Source organism: Xenopus laevis, chromosome 6S (assembly GCF_017654675.1).
Source record: "Xenopus laevis strain J_2021 chromosome 6S, Xenopus_laevis_v10.1, whole genome shotgun sequence".
Taxonomy (NCBI): Eukaryota; Metazoa; Chordata; class Amphibia; order Anura; family Pipidae; genus Xenopus; species Xenopus laevis.
Window position 1 is genome coordinate 136,430,379 of NC_054382.1, and position 24,415 is coordinate 136,454,793.

Sequence of the window (24,415 nt, forward strand, 5' to 3'; positions counted from 1 at the left end):
GAAAGTCCTCTTTTGATTGGTCAACCTTGACTGATATGGAAATGAAGAGGATTTGGTCGGTTTTTGTCTCCCTATGGTATTACGGGATAGGGAAGTTGAGACTTACTAGGCACAGCTCAACACATGGCTATGTGTTGTAATGACAGATTTTATCATGGGAGTGCTTTGGCCATTGAGGAGTCTGACCCTGTTGTTACCTCACCCTTCTGCTCAATTCACCTCATGTCATTCATTTCCACTGCTCCCAATTCATTAATCAAGGAGCTTTATTAGCCTTTTTCCTGCAAATACAGGTAATCAATCATTGAAGCTCCCAAGACTGATCTAGCCTGTTACCTTAAAGGCATTAAAAACATCCTATTTTCTATAGTGAACTTATTGCACGAGGCTAAAGTTTGAGCTTGTCAATAGCAGCAATGATCCAGGACTTCAAACTTGTCACAGGGGGTCACCATCTTGGAAAGTGTCTGTGACACTCACATGCTCAGTGGGCTCTGATTGGCTGTTGAGAAGCTAAGCTTAGGGCTCGTCACTAATTATCCAGCAGCAGAAAATGAGCTTCCCTGGCTGTAATATAAGCTGATGCTACAGGTTTGCTGATTATTCAATTCTGATGCTAATTGCACTGGTTTCTGTGCTGCCATGTAGTAATTATGTGTATTAATTACTAATCAGCCTTATATTGTGACATTTCTATTCTATGTGTACTGTATATTGTGAGTGGGTCCTTAAGCTCAGTAAGTGACAGCAGCACAGAGCATGTGAATCAGTGAATCAGCAGAAAAGAAGATGGGGAGCTACTGGGGCATCTTTGGAGACACAGATCTTTACTGCTAAAGGGCTGTGGTTGCCTTGGGCTGGTACAGAAGCACAAAACATCATGTACAGCATTTCTAGCTACTTCTTTAGTTTCACATTCCTTGTCTTTTAACGTTCCTGCTGGACCCCTGCCTGGTTTCCTGTTTGTTCCTGCCCTGACTCCTGTTCCTGAGCTCCAAATCCCTGCCTAGTTTTTACTGTTGACCTCATGATACTGACCTTGGCCTGTTTTCTGGACTACTCTCTGCCTTCAACCTGCCCCTGACCTCTGCCTATTGGAATCTCCTTTTCCTGTTACTTACACATGGCAGTGGGCACCATAGGGTTAATCCCTCCCATCGTAGGCAGAACAGGAACTAACGAGTGAATAAATTAGCCTCCCTTCCCCCCTGCCGCCATCTTTTTTTCTTCCTGCACTCCCCCTAACTAAGTGCCAGCGTGGTGCCATCTCTTGCGCTGAAGCTCCTGGACTGAGCTTAAAGGCTTATGAGTCTCCGGAGGGACTGGCGAGTCCATGGCCATCCGTTGCCGATCAGCGTAGTCAGCTGCTAAGCCTTAAAAACGGCGTGAAAATTTAAAAACGCGCCAAATTGGATTAGACGTGGCTGTATACTAAACAGCGTCTCTCTCTCCCTAGTTGCTGCCAAACAGCCGTATTGTGCTATAAGCTTCTATTAGGGGCACTAACTGTAAGTAGTACATCTTTATTGTCACGCCTGAGCCTTTTTTTGGATGTACTTATTGTTTGTGTTAACAGGGGACTGGTGTGATGAGTCCTAGACGCTCCTACTCAGGCTCTAGGGGGTGAGTGGATTTGGATTTGGATTTTTAAGAAAATCATAAATACTCAGAGATGTGTCAGTTCCTTAATAAAAACATTTCTTCTGCAGAAGTTCTCTAGTTAGAGAAGATCAAATGAGAAAATCCAGTAGAAATGAATGCACCTCATGTGGAAACGAAGCATTGCCAGATAAAAGATTATGTAAAAATGCCTGGATGAAGCTGCCGGGGTCAATTCTAAACAGTTGTTGGATCTGATGGACTGGATGAAGGAATCATTGAACAACGCCATGTCCAACATGGTTTCTCAGGTCACAGATAAAGTCCTAAGCAACCTGAACTCAGAACATACCAGCGCTAACGACAGCACGAGCCTCTAGTGAAAGAGAAACTCTCTCCTCAGTATCAGAAACTGAAATCTCGGAATCTGATTCAGAAGTGGCAGAATCAGACATATCTCTAGATTTGGTGGAACCACTCATTAAAGCTATTAGAAAGACACTAGATTTAAGAGATGAATCTACACCAGCTAACAAAGGAGACAAAATGTTCAAATGGTCAGCCAAGAAAAACCATCTATTTCCATTACATCAGGTCATTAAGAAAACCATGGAAACTGAATGGGAAACGCCAGATAAGAAAGTTGCTCTTTCCAGGAAATTTAAGAAAATGTTCCCCTTTTCAGATGAAGACGCAAAAACTTGGGATAACATTCCCAAAATAGAGGCATCCATCACCAGGGTTGCCAGAAGAACCACGTTACCTGTAGACGAGGGGGTGTCTCTCAAAGACACAATGAAGAGAAGACAAGATGCAACTTTAAAGAAATCATATCTCCTTAATGGAACCATTTGCGAGGCAGAGGTAGCTAATACCACAACAGCTAGAGCAAACAAAATATGGATTAATGAACTGTAAAACGCCATCAAATCAGGGACAGAAAGATCCAAACTTCTGGAGATGCTCCACGACATCAAGATAGCCACGGCTTAAGCCTCACTAAGTAACATCAAATTGTCAGCTAGAGCAATGGGACTGGTAGTAGCTGCTAGGAGGTCCCTTTGGCTAAGACACTGGAACGCAGACTCACAATCCAAGCATAATTTATGCTCTATACCCTTCAAAGGAGATGAATTGTTTGGAGCCAAGCTGGATCAAATCATCTCCAAAGCCTCTGCAGGAAAATTGGCTTTTCTACCTCAGGAAAAGAGAGACAAAAGATTTAACCTTTCGAGATGCAAGGCAATATAAACCAGGGAAATACAACCCTAGGCAATGGAAAATCAGAAGCCAGAATTTCCAATGCCTACAGGGATTAAAAAGAGAGCCCAAAACTGACAAAACAGCATGAAGTTGCGAGAGTCCAGTTGTCTTATCTCGGAGGAAGATTGAAGAACTTCAAGGCAGTCTGGGCTCAAAATATACGAGACTAATGGGCTGTGGATACCGTATCAAAAGGATATCGACTGGAATTCTCAAAGAAACCCCCAAAATTCTCAAAGAAACCCCGAACCTACTCCCACCTCTTCCTGCAAAGAAATATAAATGGAGAATACAGAGTTATTCTAAACTTAAAAAATCTCAACAAGAATCTGAACATACATACATTCAGAATGGAAACTCTAAGATCCATTTCTTCAGCCCTACCCATAGGACACTGGATGATACAGCTGGATTTAAAAGACGCCTATCTACACATACTGATATGGAAGGCTCACAGAAGATTCCTGAGATTCAATTCCACTCCACTTTGTAAGAATTCCACGAATTGTATTTCTGATTTCTGCATGGGAGACGTATTTCTGTTAGAGCACCAATCCAAAAACATTTCCCATATATTTTTCCGTTATGGAGTGTTTTTTGGTCGCTAATAGGGTAGTAATTGAACCCTCTGAAAGGCCTAAAGGTTTCAATTTCTCACCTTCAAACGCCAAGCCGTTAGTGCAAGTTTTTCTGGATGGGGGTGCATTTGTGTATGCTGAATGAGGAGATCCTGTCTCTTTGGCAGTCTCCAGTAATTCCCTTTGGCAAGCCTGAGAAGTTGAGGGAACCATACTCGGCTCGGCCACCAGGGAGTAATCAGGACTTGATCTCCCAATATTTTCTTGATAACTTTTGGGACCAGTACTATTGGAGGAAATATGTACAACGGTCCCCAGCTCCAAGTTATTGAGAAGGCATCCGCCAAGGATCTGTCTTCCAGGAGCAAAAGGCTTGAAAGGACCCCATTTTCTCCAGATTGTTTTGAATACTTGATTGTTTAGTCCCCATTCTCCTTCCATTGGGGGAGACCTGCTTAGTTTGTCTACAATCTCGTTGTTCTTCCCTGGAATATGAATTGCTTTCAGGGTCAGTAGGTTCTTCTCTGCCCAAGTAAGTATAATTATGGTCAATGATAAGAGATTCCAACATCTTGTACCTCCTTGTTTCATGATGTATGTGACCGCTGTTGTATGGTCTGATTTGATTATAACTGCTTTCATTGATATGATCCAAGAGTCTATCTATCAAGGGCACTGGAACAGATGGTGGAGATCATTTCCCCAGTATTTTCTGGCAAATCTTTTCTGTTGGGATAAAATGAAGTATGAATTGATATGTTTGAGAAACTATATCCATCATTCTTACGTCTGGAAGACTCAATAGCATCCCTTTGGTGTCCAGAATTGTGCCTAGATATTCTAATCTCTGGCTGGAAATAAGCATGGATTTCTCCTCATTTATCTTCCAACGTAATTGCTCCAAGTAATTCCTTACTACCCTCAGATGATTCATCAAAATTACCACCAACTGGGCTTTGAGGAGAATGTCATCTAAGTAGACATAGACTTGAATTCCCAGGAGTCTTAGATTCGCTAAGACTGGGGCTAGGACTTTTGTGAAACTCCTTGGAGCTGTTGCTAGCCCGATGGCTGCATATTCAATTACTACCCTATTAGCAGCCATTATCCAAAACCCTTATCCAAAGCCAAGGTTCCCCCATGGGATTTAAGCCTCGTTTTGAAAGCCCCAACAGAGACTCCTTTTGAACCCCTTGACAAGGTACAAAGCTCCAGGCACAAAGCTTCTCCACTGCACATATGGGGCCCGATGTCACATGGGGGACAAAAGTACAAAGGGGGGATAAATACAACATTATGATCATCACATACTAATTCTGCAAAATCCACACCCTGCACATGCTGCCCCCATGGCTACACAGCAGCTTGTTTATATAAACTATAGTAGTACTTATCTGTTATCTACTGTGTATCCTGTGCTTGAATGGCTGCCCCCATGGCTACACAGCAGCTTGTTTCTATAAACTATAGTAGTACTTATCTGTTATCTACTGTGTATCCTGTGCTTGAATGGCTGCCCCCATGGCTACACAGCAGCTTGTTATATAAACTATAGTAGTACTTATCTGTTATCTACTTTGTATCCTGTGCTTAAATGGCTGCCCCCATGGCTACACAGCAGCTTGTTTATATAAACTATAGTAGTACTTATCTGTTATCTACTGTGTATCCTGTGCTTGAATGGCTGCCCCCATGGCTACACAGCAGCTTGTTTATATAAACTATAGTAGTACTTATCTGTTATCTACTGTGTATCCTGTGCTTGAATGGCTGCCCCCATGGCTACACAGCAGCTTGTTTATATAAACTATAGTAGTACTTATCTGTTATCTACTGTGTATCCTGTGCTTGAATGGCTGCCCCCATGGCTACACAGCAGCTTGTTTATATAAACTATAGTAGTACTTATCTGTTATCTACTGTGTATCCTGTGCTTGAATGGCTGCCCCCATGGCTACACAGCAGCTTGTTTATATAAACTATAGTAGTACTTATCTGTTATCTACTGTGTATCCTGTGCTTGAATGGCTGCCCCCATGGCTACACAGAAGCTTGTTTATATAAACTATAGTAGTACTTATCTGTTATCTACTGTGTATCCTGTGCTTGAATGGCTGCCCCCATGGCTACACAGCAGCTTGTTTATATAAACCAGGGGTGTCCAAACTACGGCCCGCGGGCCAACTGCGGCCCGCGACTCATTTTTAATTGGCCCGCAGGCAGCAGCATTTCACACCACCCCCCTCCCCAGTCGGTGCAGTGGAAGTGGCCAGCGGTGAACAGGAAGTCTGCTGCAGTGCCAGAGAGGGAGCTGGAAGAGGAGCAGAACGTCGCAGCAGCACGTCACACGCGCACCTGCTGCACTTGAGAAAACTGCTGCCGACTGGGATTCCACCTCTCCTTACATGCCACAGCACAGGCACACCAACCCGCCTCCCCATTCCCACTGCAGCAGCCAGCAGCCTCCGTGAGTTTTTAAAGCTCTGTTCTCTCTCCGTTACATAAACACTAAACTTCTGTCACTCCCCCTCCCTCTCAGAAACTAAAGGTGGACTGGACTCCTTGACTGTGACTTACTTCCCTGCAGCTGCTGCACATTCATTTCTATGTGATCACTGAGACACGTGAGAAGTGAATGTGCTGCTGCAGCTTGATCCTGCTTATCTAACAAGTGTCTCAGTGATCACATAGAAATGAATGTGCAGCAGCTGCAGGGAAGACAGTCAAGGAGTCCAGTCCACCTTTAGTTTCTGAGAGGGAGGGGGGAGCTGGCAGCTCCAGAAGGAGAGGAGCTTGTGAGTAACGGAGACCGGAGTTGTAAAACTATCGAGGAGGGGGGGGGGGGAGGTTTGAGTCAGGGGATAGAAAGGGTTTTTTAGTAGTGTAGCTTTTTTTTCATGCCTGGTTTCTGAGAGGGAGGGGGAGTTACAGAAGGTGAGTGTGTAACGGAGAGAGAATGAACAGTTGAATAAAAAATTACAAGATTACAGAGGCTGGATTCGGGGGTGGGTGGGGGCTGGCTATCAGGCCTGGACTGGGAGTCAAAATAGGCCCTGCCATTCAAAGTACACAGAGGCCCAAATAGCCCCCTACCAGCCCACTCTATGGTAACTTTCAATGGAACCATACAGCAGCCCCTCTGGCATTTGCAGAACCCATAGATTGCCAGTCCGGGCCTGCTGGCTATGGGGAAAGAAGGAGATCAGTGCAGTAGGGCACTAACATTTCATAGTAGCTTCACATTTAATTTTGCCTGGATCCAGCAGCCCAGCAGCTTCATGAAAATAAACTTAATGGTTCGAGTCAAAGAATGTCAGGCTAAAATGGTCGGCCCCCGCACATTTTCACCCCATCAAATCTGGCCCTCGTTGTTAAAAGTTTGGACACCCCTGATATAAACTATAGTAGTACTTATCTGTTATCTACTGTGTATCCTGTGCTTGAATAGCTGCCCCCATGGCTACACAGCAGCTTGTTTATATAAACTATAGTAGTACTTATCTGTTATCTACTGTGTATCCTGTGCTTGAATGACTGCCCCCATGGCTACACAGCAGCTTGTTTATATAAACTATAGTAGTACTTATCCGTTATCTACTGTGTATCCTGTGCTTGAATGGCTGCCCCCATGGCTACATAGCAGCTTGTTTATATAAACTATAGTAGTACTTATCCGTTATCTACTGTGTATCCTGTGCTTGAATGGCTGCCCCCATGGCTACATAGCAGCTTGTTTATATAAACTATAGTAGAGTCTCTGAAGCAAACACACCAGCTGTACCAGCGCATTAGTGGCGGGGCATTAGTGGTGGGGTATTAGGGGCGGGTCATAAGGGGAGGGCAATTGGGGTACAGCATTATGGGTTGGATATTAGGGGTACAGCATTACGGGTTGGATATTAGGGGTACAGCATTAGGGGTTGGATATTAGGGGTACAGCATTAGGGGTTGGATATTAGGGGTAAAGCATTAGGGGTTCGATATTAGGGGTACAGCATTAGGGGTGGGATATTAGGGGTACAGCATTAGGGGTTGGATATTAGGGGTTGAATATTAGGGGTACAGCTTTAGGGGTTGGATATTAGGGGTAAAGCATTAGGGGTTGGATATTAGGGGTACAGCATTAAGGGTTGGATATTAGGGGTACAGCATTAGGGTTTGGATATTAGGGGTAAAGCATTAGGGGTTGAATATTAGGGGTACAGCATTAGGGGTTGGATATTAGGGGTACAGCATTAGGGGTTAGATATTAGGGGTACATCATTAGGGGTTGGATATTAGGGGTACAGCATTAAGTGTTGAATATTAGGGGTACAGCATTAGGGGTTGGATATTAGGGGTACAGCATTAGGGTTTGGATATTAGGGGTACAGCATTATGGGTTGGATATTAGGGGTACAGCATTAAGGGTTGGATATTAGGGGTACAATATTAGGGGTTGGATATTAGAGGTACAGCATTAAGGGTTGGATATTAGGGGTACAACATTAAGGGTTGGATATTAGGGGTACAATATTAGGGGTTGGATATTAGAAGTACAGCATTAAGGGTTGGATATTAGGGTTACAACATTAGGGGTTGGATATTAGGGGTTGGATTAGGAGTCTCACAATACCCTGTTGAGGTCCCTTCACGCCATTCTGATGTGTTAGAGCTTCTTTGTTGCTTGGAGCTGAGGGTGCACTCATACTCTATTTTCTCTAGGCTGAAGGTGAGTGAAGAAGCGAGTGACCCCGTTCCCATAGAGCATGTAGTGTCCCTGCTGGGGGTACAATGTCGTGTAGAGAGAGGAAGCTCTTGCGACAAGATTCTTGCTCCAGAGCCCAGGGGCCCCCACAGACCAATGGCCCTTGTTGCACAGACGCATCTCCGGCCCTTGAGAAGTTCTCCTGTGGACAAAGAGGTCCAAGAGCCAAAGATCTAAGCACATTCCCGTTCCAGCTGTTGCCCGTAGACTGTCAGCTCCACATCTTCTCATTTCTGTCGGAGGTGGAGAAGTGCACGGCGGCCCTGGTGTGTTGGGGATGGAGCCAACTCATGTGCACCCCCCGACTGTGGAGAGTTGCCAACTTCATGAGGCTCGGAGCCTTTATATTGGGAATGGACGGGGTGGTGGTGTCGGTGAGGGAGTTTGAGAGGTGGAAGGAGTGGGTGCACCAGTATGCCTATCACCTCATGTCTCAGGGTGCCAGCCTCTTCACCCTCTGCGCCAGCTTCGATCTCTGGAACAAATGGGCCGACTTGTCCTCAACTTCCTGGAGAGCGTCCACTGCGGGGAACTGAGGGAGCTGGAGTTGAACTGGACCCTGACTCATTTGGAGCCCCTGGATTTCTACCCCCCAGGCAGCATGGCCCAGATTTGTCTCGCCAAGACCGACCAGTTCAACAGCTTCCAAACCCTGTTTGAGAGACTGACCTGCACCTCCCCCAAACTGAGCCGCATGAAGCTTCCATTTGATTGGTCGGAGCATTCCGTGGCTCTTCTCACGCACTTCCAGCATTTGACTTCCCTTGAGCTGAATTACTTCTGGGTGTTCAAGGGGGGTCCAAGCAGAGACCATGCAGCAACTCACTTGCTCGCTCCCCAATCTCAAGACCTTGATCCTCCAGGTTCTGGTCCCAGTGAAGGACCTCGGTGTCTCTTACCCCCTCGAGTCCAAGTCGTTGGAGATGTTGGACGTGTCCCAGAGCCGGGGGCTGGTGTTCAGCCATTTGGACCTTCCTTCCTTGCAGGAGCTCAGGGTGAAGAAGACGATAAGGGGAATCATATTAAACCGCAGGACTCGGGTGGCACTTCAGACCCGCTGGTCTTCTGTACGATCTGCTCAAAGTGGGGACCCCCAAACTGCAGCTCTTCAACTCCCCCCGGCTGCTCCCCTATTGGCAGACTCAGCCCTACCTGGAACTGAGTGAGATTCTGTTCCAGTCCTGTTACTGCATCCAACACACGGACACCTGGCTACTGTGACTCATGGGAATGTGCCGAGGATTCTGGGAAATCACAGCTTTTATATTCTGGGGACCAATAAATGTTCTCTTGGCTCCGTTTTGTGACTCCTAGTTATTGCCAATAAGGGGTGCAATCCATTTACCCCATGAGATTCTGATTGATGATCCATTTAGTTCCCACTTGTCACTTCCATATCCATCACTTTCTCCAGGTTTGGGGGTTCACAGCAGAGGGAAGGGGTGGGTTTCCATAGCAACATCACATTCTGGATAATATCCATTGGGGACATTTCAGGGGATCCATTCTGTAGGTCCCATTGGGTTTCAAGGGATGGGGATCAAGGTGTTGGCTAAGCGAATGCATCAAAGGTCCATCTGGGGCAGAGCCAGACATGGGGGGATGATAGTGACTCACTAAGCCAATGACCACATACACGGGCCAATTGGGCAACTCAAGCATTGGGCGGGGCTAGGGAACTGAAAAGCCTTTGAAGCTAGTGGGGGGCATCCGTGCCCTGTGTGAAACTGTATTATTACCCTCGATGCCACCTGAGTGTTTCCCACTGCATTTATATGGGCCGGTCCTCCAGTATATTGGGCCCAGGAGGAAGAGCTTGGGGCCTCCCTGATTCCTGGCACCAGTTCTGAAGGGCAGAGTAGAACACATTGAGTAGAACACATTGAGAAGAACACATTGAGTAGAAGAGACAGAGTAGAACACGTAGCGTAGAACACATTGAGTAGAAGAGACAGAGTAGAGACAGAGTAGAACGCATAGAGTAGAACAGATAGAGTAGAACACGTAGAGTAGAACAGACAGAGTAGAACACATTGAGTAGAATAGACAGAGTAGAACACATAGTGTAGAACAGACGGAATAGAACAGACATAGTAGAACACATACAGTAGAACACATACAGTAGAACAGACAGTCTAGAACAGACAGACTAGAACATATAGAGTAGAACACATGGAGTAGAACACAGAGTAGAACACAAAGATTAGAACAGACAGCGTAAAATACATAGAGTAGAACAGACAGAGTAGAACAGACAGAGTAGAAAAGATAAAGTAGAACAGAAAGATTAGAACACATAGGGCCACATTTACCTAGGGTCGAATATCGAGGGTTAATTAACCCTCGATATTCGACCGACGAAATAAAATCCTATTCTTTAAGCCTCGATATTCGAAGTCGAAGGATTTACCGATATTCCTACGATCGAACGATCTAAGGAATAATCGTTCGATCGAACGTTTCGAAGGATTTTAATCCATCTATCGAAGGATATTCCTTCGATCAGAAAATTGTTAGGAAGCCTATGGGGACCTTCCCCATAGACTAACATTGGCCTCGGTAGGTTTTAGGTGGCGAACTCGGGGGTCGAAGAATTTTTTAAAGAGACAGTACTTCGACTATCGCATAGTTAAATAGTCGAACATTTTTTAGTTCAAATCGTTTGATTCAAAGTCGAAGGTCGTGGTCGAAGTAGCCCATTCGATGGTCGAAGTAGCCAAAAAAAACATTCGAAATTCGAACTATTTTTTCTCTATTCCTTCACTCAAGCTAAGTAAATGGGCCCCTTAGAGTAGAAAAGAAAGATTAGAACACATATAGTTGAACAGACAGAGTAGAACAGACAGAGTAGAATAGAGAGTAGAACAGATGTTCCAGTGCATGAGACGCCCCTTACCCAGAGCACATGAGGCACCAACTGTCACATTTTATTCCAATACAAAGGTTATTGCAGAGGGAGGGGGCAGGCCTGAGATTGGATTGGGGAGGAGAGAGGGAATATTGCAGGGAATAGAAAGAAATACTGGGGATATTGCACGGAAAAGAGAAATACTGGGAATATTGCAGGGAATAGAGAGAAATACTGGGAATATTGCAGGGAATAGAGAGAGATACTGGGAATATTGCAGGGAATAGAGAGAAATACTGGGGATGTTGTGGGGAATACAGAGAAATACTGGGAATATTGCAGGGAATAGAGAGGAATACTGGGGATATTGCAGGGAATAGAGAGGAATACTGGGGATATTGCAGAGAAATACTTGGAATATTGCATGGAATAGAGAGGAATACTGGGGATATTGAAGGGAATAGAGAGGAATACTGGAATATTGCAGGGAATAGAGAGAAATATTGGGGATATTAAAGGGGAACTGAACTGAGTTGAAACAAAGGCGGAGGGAGGAGAAGAGTGAAATGGGGGGAAAAGAAAGTGGAGCAGGGGCAGTTATTAGTTGGGTCAGTTTGGGGGTCACCAAACAAGATTCAGCTGGGGCAACTCTGTGCTTTATCTTTCTCAGGGGTCACTGGCCAGCAGGGGGCTGAGATAATATGAGCCCACCGTGGGCACCAGTATTGTCCTGGGGGGGGTCCTATACCGACTTCTCTTACCCCTTCCCAAAACTCTCTGCCACATAAAGGCTCCTGGTTGTTGAAAAACTGCTCCCAAGTCATTGGCTGTGGGAGATACTCCGGTGCTAATGGTCAACAGGGGATGGGGGGGCCATGTAAGGGGCTTTTATTTGCCCCCAGTCTGATCAGTAGCCCCATAGACTTCTTTGTATGTGAAGGAATCTGCCCCCGCAAGGAGAAGTTGCCCCCAATCCATCTCATGGCAGCAAATCCCAGTGAGTGGAGGGAACTCACTTACCAATGGGGCACCACAGAGTGAAGGTCAGAGGGCCCGGGGGCATTAATACAGTTCTTGGCGTTTGGTGGCCATGGGGCCACACTATTGGGCTACCTGGGACTGTGCTGGTGGAGACATTGGATATTACCCTTCTCCTCACTGAGTAACTGCCCCGGGGTCCTGCACAGTCTCTGAATCTCAGTTGTACCGAGTGCAGGGCTCACACATAAATGACAGTTGTAAGGGAAGCCCCTCCCCAAAAGGCAGTTACAAAATGAATGGACCGAAATCACCAGCAGCCTCTGTCCCCCCAGCCCAGAATCTCAGCACAACATTCCCTAAATGATTATATTGAATTATTATATGCTGTCTATTATATTCTTCTGTGGGACTGTGTGTATAGTGAGATGTGTCAGTCAACTTACAGGCTGGTGAGGCATGCTGGGAGCTGTAGTTCCACACTCCAGGTTTGTCTGTTTATCTGACCTTATCACTATGGAATGATAGGTGATTAAACTGAGCTTTTATATGAAACAAGTATTAAAGGGCTTGTTCATCTTTACATTAACTGTCAGTATGATGTACAGAGGGATATTCTGAGACAATTTGTAATTGGTTTTCATTTTTTATTATTTGTGGTATTTGACTTATTTAGCTTTTTATTCAGCAGCTCTCCAGTTTGTAATTTCAGTAATCTGGTTGCTAAAGTCCAAATTCCCCTAGCAACCATGCAATATGAATAAGAGACTGGAATATGAATAGGAGAAGCCTGAATACAAAGATGAGGAATAAAAAGTATACATTTGTAGCCTTACACAACATTTATTTTAATATGGGGTCAGTGACCCCCATTTGAAAGCTGGAAAGAAGAAGGCAAATCATTCAAAAACTATAAAAAGAAAAATGAAGACCAGAACTAGCCATTGTGCAACATACTAAAAATGAACCAGCCCTCTAATGGTTAAAAGGGAAGCAGTTTGTGAGCTGGTGGTGCCATCTAGTGGCCACAGGGCTCACTCATTCCCTGCACCGGCCCAAATGATACTGGATCTGCCTGGGTTCTCTTGTTTCTTCCATTCACTTGATGAAGTGAAATAACGTAAAAGGCTATAAAGGTAACAAAGTATCAGCAGTATCCTGGGAATGGTCCAATCAGAGCCCCCATTACTTTCCCATGGTCCCCCAGAGAACGACAGGTCCCACAAATGAGGATGAGGAGGGGCTGAGCTCATGCTGATGATTGGGAATCTGGACAACCAATCAGGGACCCCTGAGACAGTCATAGCCCAGAGCAGGGGAGAAATGATTCAGTTAATTCCCTCAACAACATCCAATACAGATACAATAAGAGCAGGGTCTGAGCTCATTCATTATATATTTATTATTATATATTTATTATTAATTGCTTATTGGCTGCTGTGTATCGGAATCACTATATTCCCTCATTGATGGTACAGCGCTGGGCAGTATGTTGGTGATATATCAATACAACTCAATGGAAATCAGTGGCAGATCCACTAACAGGTTTTCTTTCTGGCCAGTCGGCCGAATACCTGCACCTCACACAGAGTCAGGGTGGACTTGTTCCTGGGGATGACCAGGCTGATATAGCGCCCCCCTCTGTCGTTGCAGCAGATGTGGATTGGGTTGGAGCTCGTGTTTGTGATGGTTCCACATCTGAAAGGGGAGCGAATGGAAGGCAAATAAATTAGATGACATAGATAAGTACCCCCCCTACTGCTCTAACTACCCCCCTACTGCTCTAAGTACCCCCCCTACTGATCTAACTACCCCCCTACTGCTCTAACCACCCCCCTACTGCTGTAACCTCCCCCCTACTGCTAGAACTACCCCCTACTGCTGTTACTACCCCCCTATGCTGTAAGTACCCCCCTACTGCTCTAAGTACCCCCCTACTGCTCTAACTACCCCCCTACTGCTCTAAGTACCCCCCTACTGCTCTAACTACCCCCCTACTGCTCTAAGTACCCCCCTACTGCTCTAACTACCCCCCTACTGCTGTAACCTCCCCCCTACTGCTGTCAGTACCCCACTACTGCTATAATTACCCCAGTCTGATTTTCAAATAATTGAATTAATCATAAGCGTGTTTAGGTTCAATAATAACACATAATTGTTTCTGTTTTATATAATATAACCTCCTATTATTTTATGTATACATGATTTATATATTATGCATGTAGTAATGAAGAATAAGTATTTTATTTTGTTTTATACACATTAATGTTGGGTGGTGAAGATCCAGGAAAATTTTCTAAAAGGATAAGTTAGTTGACTCAGGGGTTTCACAGCTTTAGACTGAAGCAGATTTCAAAGGTTGTAGAATCCTTGGTGTCTGTTTGAGTATAAGATGAGAACATCATAAAGAATAGAGTCTATATGTTTGTTAGGGTAATAATTAATCAAAGACCAGACCAATTTTGAATGGCTAGTGTGTTCACAAGTATATTATATGTACCAAAAGTATTGAGGAATCATAAAGTATTGTTCCAGTCTGAGGCAATGTCAATATTAATGTTTAACACCAGACTAAGGAGGTCAAAGGCTATTTTGTATTTTTTAGATATTTTTAGGTCACGATGTTTGAGGCAATAGTGACACCTACAGGTAGTGTAGGACATCACGCCCAGGGGTTAATGATTGGCATTTTACTAAATATTTAGATTAAATGGTGATAGTTTAACTTTGGAGACTACCCTTCATTTCCAATTGGTTAGTTAATTAATCCCAGGGGTTTTAGACAGAAATGAGGGATAAATTAGGAGACACTGGGATATTAAAAAAAAAGGAGAAGAAGGAAGAGAACTGAGAAAAAAGGAAGAAAAAAGAATTAAAAAGAAACGAAAGAGGGAAAAGACTAAGAACAGGAGAGGAACTAAGAACTGGAAAAGAGAACTGGAAAGAGAAAAACAGACTTTTAAACTATAAGCCAAATAAAAGAAAAGGATCAGACGTCTTAAAGCTCCAGGAAGAGATCAGGGAGACATCACAGGCCAGTGAGAACTTACAACTGGTAAATATACATTTCAGTTATATTTAATACCAATTAAGTTCTCTGCTTGGATATTTGTTATTCCTATATATTATATAGTTATACCCTAAACATCGACTCTCCCAGCATTGCAAACTGGGAATAATCTGTTTAATTTGGGTTTATTTTCCTTTTTTATTAATATATATATATATTATGATGTCCAAGCTAATGACTTAATGGGAAAATAAAAGATTGAGGGTAGAATTCCTTAAACAGACCAGATCAGTCACATATTCCTCCTTTGATTCCAATACCTTATTATTAATAAGAGTGTATATCGCCATATTGATGATTTTGGTTTTATCAATTAATATCTGTTGGTAAATTTTATCTTGTGTTTGTATCAAGAAGTATTTGGTGGATTTTGTAAGAAGTGATAATTTGATTTGTTATTATTATATATAAATAAATTAATTATTTTGTTAAATAGTTGTCCTGATTTTTCACCCTTTGTACCAATTGATTGGGAAGTCTCGAATTCAGAGTTAGGCATATATTATTTAAGACTCCTCCTGTTTATTCCTAATAAGGGGCCTTAAATTCTTTTATATGATTTTTATCAAATATATGTTTAAATAGCCCGACACCCCCTACTTCTGTAACTACCCCTTACTGCAGCTACTACCCCCCTACTGCTGTAAGTACCCCCCCTACTGCTGTTACTACCCCCTACTGCTGTTACTACCCCCTACTGCTGTTAGTACCCCCCTACTGCTGTAAGTACCCCCCTACTGCTGTAAGTACCCCCCTACTGCTGTAAGTACCCCCTACTGCTGTTAGTACCCCCCTACTGCTGTAAGTACCCCTTACTGCAGCTACTACCCCCCTACTGCTGTAAGTACCCCCCTACTGCTGTTACTACCCCCTACTGCTGTTAGTACCCCCCTACTGCTGTAAGTACCACCCTACTGCTGTAAGTACCACCCTACTGCTGTAAGTACCACCCTACTGCTGTTACTACCCCTTACTGCAGTTACTACCCCCCTACTGCTGTAAGTACCCCCCTACTGCTGTTACTACCCCCTACTGCTGTAAGTACCTCCCTACTGCTGTAAGTACCCCCCTACTGCTGTAACTACCCCCTACTGCTGTAACTACCCCCTACTTCTGTAACTACCCCTTACTGCAGTTACTACCCCCCTACTGCTGTAACTACCCCCTACTGCTGTAACTACCCCCTACTTCTGTAACTACCCCTTACTGCAGTTACTACCCCCCTACTGCTGTAACTACCCCCTACTGCTGTAACTACCGCCTACTGCTGTTAGTACCCCCCTACTGCTGTAAGTACCCCCCTACTTCTGTAACTACCCTACTGCAGTTACTACCCCCCTACTGCTGTAACTACCCCCTACTGCTCTAAGTCCCCCTGTAGGAGTCAAACTGTGGCTGCGTCACTCACACTTCGTAATTGTTGTCTAGGGAGTTTCCCACTTGGATTTGGGTCCCATTGAGGCGCTCGGGGTACGAGTCGTTCCTGTTTGTGACAATCACTGAAGATATTTTGTAGGTTCTTTTCAGGTCCAACTTCCACCAGGGCCAGTCCTCCTCGTTGGTGCAGGAACAAGACATTTTAGAATAATTTGAGTCCCTGTTCCCATCAATGGCTTTGTCTGGGGTGTCGGGGTTGTGGGTGGATTTTTGGGTCGCTTGCCCGTTTATTGCAATGTTTCGGGCTGAAAAACACCAGATTCATTAAAGCCAAATTTATATTTCTATTTGCTCCGACCTCAAACTGTGTAACATAACGGAATGCCACTCCCACTGGCCTGTATCCAGACTCCTCCCTATTTGGCCCTATCTAAGCTCCTCCCCATTGGGCCATATCCAGGCTTCTCCCCACTGGGCCATATTCAAACTCCTCCCAATTTGGCCCTATATAGGCTCCTCCCTATTGGGCTGTATCCAGACTCCTCCCCATTTAGTTGTATCCAGACTCCTCCCTATTGGACCATATCCAGACTCCTCCCTATTGGACTATATATAGGCTCCTCCTCACTGGGCTGTATCAATTTTTCATACTTTTGCCTCCATAGTAAAGTCCCCTCCATATTCGGCCCTTTCCATGTTCTCCCCAATGAGTCAAATCCAGTTTTCTTCCTATTGGCTATATCCAGGCTCCTCCCTCTGGGCCACATCTACTCCCCTCAATACTGGGCTTTGACCTTACGCTTATCCTGTAATAATTACATTTGGGGGGATCTTACCTCTAGGTGTTGGCATGCAACCCCAGGCGAGGCCCAGCAGTGCACAGACGGCCCAGCAGAGGCGGAGCTTCATTCTGTGGGAGCCAATAGAACATCAGGAATGGGGTAAATACAGTAAGGGGCCAATATAGAGAGACATCAGGGGCCCAACCTGTGCAGCTGATCATTTTGTCTCTTTGTTGGTCCCTGGTTAGACCTGGATTTTGGGGTGAATTTTGTGCTCCAGACCTTAAGAAGGATATTAGTGAGGGGGAGAGAGTACAGAGAGGTGTAAGTAAAGGGGTGAAAGGGGTGGAGGATGGAAAGCAGCAGGATAGACTGTGAAAGTTGAGTTTGTTTTCCCTGGGAAATAGAAGGTGGTACGAGGAGAAGGTGGGCGGCAACACTGAAGCACGAGAGGAGCAAAAGTCTGTTATTCATCGCCTACGGCCACACCACCCTGAAAGTGCCCGATCTCGTCTGATCTCGGAAGCCAAGCAGGGTCGGGCCTGGTTAGTACTTGGATGGGAGACCGCCTGGGAATACCAGGTGTCGTAGGCTTTTGCACTTTGATATTGTGACCAGCAGGGGGCAGTCTCCTCTATGATTTTCATTCCTGGAACAGCCACAAAGCTGCCTGATGTGATGGGGCAGGGACTGATGGGAATGAGATAGGGACCTTAGATTGTAAGCTCACTTGGGCACTGACTGATGGAAATGAGAGAGAGAGTGTAACATACTAACATAGTAAATTAGGTTGAAAAAAAGACACACATCCATTAAGTTCAACCTTTTAACTTTTTTTTTAATCTGCCTAACTGCCAGTTGATCCAGAGGAAGGTAACAAAAAAAACCCATCTGAAGTCTCTCCAATTTGCCTCAGAGAGGGAACGAATTCCTTCCTGACTCCAAAATGCAATGGGACCAGTCCCTGGATCAACTTGAGCTATCTCCCATATCCCTGTATTCCCTCACTTGCTAAACACCATCCAACCCCTTCTAATACCTATCTAATGTATCAGCCTGTACCCCTGATTCACTTCCCAGCTCTCCCTGTAACACCCCTTTCCCTCCTCTAATCTCATTGGCTCCCTCCTGTCTGCTGGGAGGAGCTACTGGTGAATAAAGCATCCGACCCTTCCTTGTACCTATCTAATGTATCAGCCTGTACCACTGATTCACTTCCCAGCTCTCCCTGTAACACCCCTTTCCCTCCTCTAATCTCATTGGCTCCCTCCTGTCTGCTGGGAGGAGCTACTGGTGAATAAAGCATCCGACCCTTCCTTGTACCTATCTAATGTATCAGCCTGTACCACTGATTCACTTCCCAGCTCTCCCTGTAACACCCCTTTCCCTCCTCTAATCTCATTGGCTCCCTCCTGTCTGCTGGGAGGAGCTACTGGTGAATAAAGCATCCGACCCTTCCTTGTACCTATCTAATGTATCAGCCTGTACCACTGATTCACTTCCCAGCTCTCCCTGTAACACCTCTTTCCCTCCTCTAATCTCATTGGCTCCTTCCTGTCTGCTGGGAGGAGCTACTGGTGAATAAAGCATCCGACCCTTCCTTGTACCTATCTAATGTATCAGCCTGTACCCCTGATTCACTTCCCAGCTCTCCCTATAACACTCCTTTCCCTCCTCTAATCTCATTGGCTCCCTCCTGTCTGCTGGGAGGAGCTACTGGTGAATAAAGCATCCGACCCTTCCTTGTACCTATCTAATGTATCAGCCTGTACCCCTGATTCACTTCCCAGCTCTCCCTGTAACACCCCTTTCCCTCCTCTAATCTCATTGGCTCCCTCCTGTCTGCTGGGAGGAGCTACTGGTGAATAAAGCATCCGACCCTTCCTTGTACCTATCTAATGTATCAGTCTGTACCCCTGATTCACTTCCCAGCTCTCCCTGTAACACCCCTTTCCCTCCTCTAATCTCATTGGCTCCCTCCTGTCTGCTGGGAGGAGCTGCTGATGACTGGCAGGTTTATTATCTACAAGGACTCCAAGCTCCGTCTCCATTATGGATTTCCAGAAGAGCTTTGGAGAAGCCGCACACACACACAAAGACAAAGATTGTTATCCTGGTGCCCAGCGATAGAGGAATCGGCCGCCTCACAAGAAGGATAAGAAGAATTTCAGTGACACACAGGAGTTGCAGTAGCAGGAGAAGCTCCTGTAATGTTATTATGCAATTGTGCAAAGTTTCGGGGACACGAATTTTATAAATCACACGACATGTTGTTCTCCTCATTGAGACCCTTAGGGCCCTACTTTGCAACAGCCACATCCAGTAACACTCCTTTTGTAAGAGAGATTAATCCAGCGGGAAAAAGTGCCGTGTGATTTTATAGGGTGTTGGTTATTTGAATTACACTTGGGTTTGGTATTAACCAAGTCACCAACACTTTCCCTCCGCCGGTATGAAAACAGGGGTTGAGTCTGGAACAACTGACAGACCTCGGATCAGTGCCGAGAAGACCCCAATATTTGAGCACAATATTCCGGCACTGCTTAGAATTTGCATCAAAAGTAGAAATGAACAGAATTCTTGAGGACTTGTGCGGCTTAACCAACTTTTTCTCTAGTAACTGTTGCCTGGGAATAACCCGCACCTCCTGTCTGGGTTTTTGTAGGAGGCTTCCCTCATATACTTTAGCCAAAAAAATTTCAATCATCTGTGCTGAAGCTTTGACATATAATTCCTCTGGGGACGCTATGCGCCTAACACGTAGCAACTGGCTACAGGGAAAGCCCTTAAATAACCCATGTGGATGATAATAAATTATTTCTACCCGTCGGCTTGGTGTAGACTGTGGTTAAAAACTCCTGTCCTGTGTATTTAATACTTACACCCAGAAAGTGTAACTCAGTGGGACTGACCTCCAGAGTAAATGTAATAGTGGAATGTATACTATACTCATTGAGACTGTCCAATGACCCAGACCAAAGAACTAAGATCAATGCGTATATGCGATATATGGACGATACGTTTTTTCTTTGGCCACAGGGTGGGGCAAAAGGAGTGTTACTGGATGTGGCTGTTGCAAAGTAGAGCCCTGAGGGTCTCAATGAGAAGAACAACATGTCGTGTGATTTATACAATTACGTAACAGTAGAAATAAATACTAATGTTATTCCTTTCCCTTTCAGATAAAAGTTTGTTTTGAGATCCCTTCAGGTAAAGTGCCCTTTCCCCATCCCTTTATAATACAGGGTTATCTTATCTCAACTATCTGTTACTTTTTTAATTTGTCTTGTTAATTTACTTGTTACAATTTTAACCTTTTTACCTTGGTCAGTTTGTTGCCATATTGTTTCATTTTTTTCTTTTAGATATTCACTTCTAAATTCCACCAATCCCAGCACTACCTGAACTCAAATTAAGGGACAAATAATTATGGACTTTAATGGGTCTCTCTCTTGTTTATTATGGTCTTTTTAAATGGTATTTTGATACAAACCTTTTTCACTGCAAAGCTTGTTAAGTATGTTAATTTGTTAATTGTACGCTCTATATATCATGTCTGCACTATACTTGACAAAGGGGCATGTCCCCGAAACGTTGCACAATTGCTGCTGCTACTGCAACTCCTGTGTGTCACTGAAATTCTTCTTATCCATTATGGATTTGCCTAGTGCAGTCCCATTAAGGGTATAAGTGGATATTGTTACATCCCAGGTGCAGGACTTTACATTTATCAACATTGAATCTCATTTGCCACTTAGCTGCCCAGATTGCCAGTTAGTCAAGATCCTGTTGCAAGTGCCACATCCTGGATGGAATTAATTGGGCTGATAGTTTTGTCTCATCTGCAAACACTGATACATTACTTACAATCCCCTCCCCTAAGTCATTAATGAACAAGTTAAATAAAAGTGGCCCCAATACTGAGCCCTGGGGGACCCCACTAAGAACTTTACTCCAAGTAGAGAATGTCCCATTAACAACCACCCTCTGTACCCGATCCTGTAGCCAGTTTCCTATCCATGTGCAAACGACTTCATTAAGCCCAACAGACCTTAGTTTAGAAAGCAGTCGTTTGTGGGGCACAGTATCAAACGCTTTGGCAAAATCCAAATAGATCTACTGCCCCCCCACTGTCCAGAACCTTACTTACCTCATCATAAAAAGCAATCAAATTAGTCTGACATGACCTATCCTTCATAAAGCCATGCTGATTGCTGCTCATAATGCCATTTACTAGGACAACATTTTGAATGTGATCCCTTAACAAGCCTTCAAATAATTTGCCCACCACAGATGTCAGACTTACTGGCCTATAATTGCCAGTCTGAGATCGTAATCCCTTTTTAAATATTGGAATAACATCAGCTCTTCTCCACTCCATAGGCACCATACCAGATGAAAGTGAATCGGAGAAAATCAGAAATATGGGCTGGTCTAAAACTAAACCAAGCTCTTGTAGAACCCATGTCGATTGTAAGCTCACTGGGGCAGGGTCTGGTACACAGGGTGTTGCTATGCTAACTAACACCAGTAGCATCCCCGAAGTATCCATCATAGTTAACAATTCCACTATCACCCCCTCTCCCCAGGTCCGGTGCCTTGGGGTTATCCTAGATTCTGCCCTGTCATTCACTCCTCATATCCAGTCACTTATTAAATCATGTCACTTCCACCTAAGGAACATATCCAAAATACCATTATTTATCACCCAAGATGCTGGCAAAATTCTTATTCACTCTCTCATCATATCACGTCTAGACTACTGTAACTCTCTTTTAATTGGCCTTCCCCTCCAGAGACTGTCAGCTCTCCAGTCCATAATGAACACTGCTGCGAGGCTCATACACCTCAGCAACCGCTCCTCCTCTGCCTCGCCATTCTGTCAATCCCTGCACTGGCTTCCGTTACCTTTCAGAATCAAATTCAAATTGATGATCCTGACATTCAAAGCACTTCATAACTCTGCCCCACCCTACATCTCTGAACTCATCTCTATATACTCACCCAACCGCTTACTACTCTCCTCTACTGACCTGCTCCTCAACTCTTCTCTCATTACCTCCTCACATGCTCACATTCAAGACTTTGCAAGGGCTGCACCCCTCCTCTGGAACGCTCTCCCACCGTCTGTCTCACTTTCTCCCAACCTTTCTGCTTTCAAAAGATCTCTTATATACACTTATTAGAGAAGCCTCCCCTCGCTCTGCTTAACTACCAAATGTAATACCATATGCTACATCTCTCACTCACTTAATTCTGATCTTGCCACTCCCACACCTTGTGTCTTATTCCCTTCCCTTTAGAGTGTAAGCTCTTTTGCACAGGGCCTTCCTCACCTTTTGTACCTGTATTGACTGTGATGTATGTAACTCCATATGTTCTATGTATGTAATTCATGTGCTTTAGTTGTAGAATCACATTTACTTTACAACACTGCAAAATATGTTGGCCCTATATAAATAAATGTTAATAATAAATAATAATAAATAATATAGAGGGAATAAAGGAGGAATATAGAGATACTCACTGGTAACAGGTGCCTTTGTGGTTCTTTTGGGCTCTGTGGGTTCTGCTATGATACACCTGCCCCTCTCTCTCCCTATATATATGTATCAGCCGAGCATACGGGATACAATAAGTGAAATCTGATCTCAATGTTGATTGGTGCCTGGATTTTCCTTTGTTCTCTCACAATAAAATTTTTCATTGGACTCAGTACTCATGTATACAGCTGCCTGATGCACAATGGGACCTTTATGGAGCCTCAGCACAAAGGAACTATATATATATATATATATACACTGTATGAAGGGAACTGACACCAGAATAATTAGGGCCCATTCTGTATGGGACCTGCAATTCTGGGGTCTCAGCTGGAGAGCTTTTATTGGCTGAATCCAATTAAAATTACATATTATAATCTTTTAAACATATAAAAAAGCTGAACCAGAGTCAGGTACCTGAACATTGTTAATATTCAGGGTGGGCTTCACTGATCTCTATTGACTTGGCCTTTAAAGCATCGATGGGCTGTGTTTACCGAAATATGAAGCAGCCAATCACGTGGCGCCTTTGTCCTGTTTCCAATGGTTCCTTTGTTATTAATCCAGGTACAAGTGGTGTCAATGGGCTCTCTTTGTTATTATGGGATGTTTATCCTCAAGTCTTTATGTAGAACTGGGCTGGGTCCAACACAGCTGCCTCTCTACTCTCCTTCCATCACTGGCTGGTTCCGCTAATAGTTGGATCGCTGTCTGGTTCCGCTAATAGTTGGATCACTCTCTGGTTCCGCTAATAGTTGGATCACTGTCAGATTCTGCTAATAGTTGGATCGCTGTCTGGTTCCGCTAATAGTTGGATCACTCTCTGGTTCCGCTAATAGTTGGATCACTCTCTGGTTCCGCTAATAGTTGGATCACTGTCTGGTTCCGCTAATAGTTGGATCGCTGTCTGGTTCCGCTAATAGTTGGATCACTGTCTGGTTCTGCTAATAGTTGGATCACTGTCTGGTTCTGCTAATAGTTGGATCACTGTCTGGTTCTGCTAATAGTTCGATCACTGTCTGGTTCCGCTAATAGTTGGATCACTGTCTGGTTCTGTAATAGTTGGATCACTGTCTGGTTCTGCTAATAGTTGGATCACTGTCTGGTTCTGCTAATAGTTCGATCACTGTCTATTTCTGTAATAGTTGGATCACTGTCTGGTTCTGTAATAGTTGGATCACTGTCTGGTTCCGCTAATAGTTGGATCACTGTCTGGTTCCGCTAATAGTTGGATCACTATCTGGTTCTGCTAATAGTTGGATCACTGTCTGGTTCTGTAATAGTTGGATCACTGTCTGGTTCCGCTAATAGTTGGATCACTGTCTGGTTCTGCTAATAGTTCGATCACTGTCTGGTTCTGCTAATAGTTGGATCCCAGGGAATGTATTGTGTCCAGTTCCCACATTATTCTCCTCAACTGACTCTTACTTGAGTTTTAAAAGTCCATTGAAAACCACAATTGGACTACAAGTGTCTGGTGTTGCTGGATGAGGGTGGTGCCCCCAGAAATGAAAGTGACCAATGAGAAGGTGCCGCCTGTGGTGTTTATACAAATGGCCTGTAGATGTCACTGTGCTCAGACATACTATGTATACTTCCTGCTTAAAAGTGAAAGTGAAAGTTACTGTTG

General features: G+C 44.4%; 1 protein-coding gene, 1 non-coding gene and 1 pseudogene across 3 annotated transcripts; 2 read left to right on the forward strand and 1 right to left on the reverse strand.

The window, feature by feature from the left end:
• Positions 1-5,615: 5,615 nt before the first annotated feature.
• Positions 5,616-9,485, forward strand: LOC108695486 (annotated as a pseudogene).
• A 3,421-nt stretch (positions 9,486-12,906) lies between these two features.
• On the reverse strand, positions 12,907-22,824 carry LOC108719778 (fucolectin-1). 2 transcript variants are annotated; one of them, XM_041568261.1, is made up of 4 exons: positions 22,770-22,824; positions 17,297-17,370; positions 16,492-16,765; positions 12,907-13,711 (listed from the first exon to the last, which is right to left on the reverse strand). In XM_041568261.1, exons 2-4 carry the CDS (start codon positions 17,367-17,369, stop codon positions 13,552-13,554), a joined length of 507 nt encoding a protein of 168 aa, XP_041424195.1. In that variant the 5' UTR covers position 17,370; positions 22,770-22,824; the 3' UTR covers positions 12,907-13,551. The 2 variants fall into 2 exon arrangements, with proteins under 2 accessions (XP_041424195.1, XP_041424194.1); XM_041568260.1 differs by lacking the exon at positions 22,770-22,824 and adding an exon at positions 17,448-17,735.
• LOC121395309 lies at positions 17,718-17,836 on the forward strand. Its single transcript, XR_005962400.1, has one exon. It is a non-coding gene; the product is annotated as a 5S ribosomal RNA (ribosomal RNA).
• Positions 22,825-24,415: the final 1,591 nt, after the last annotated feature.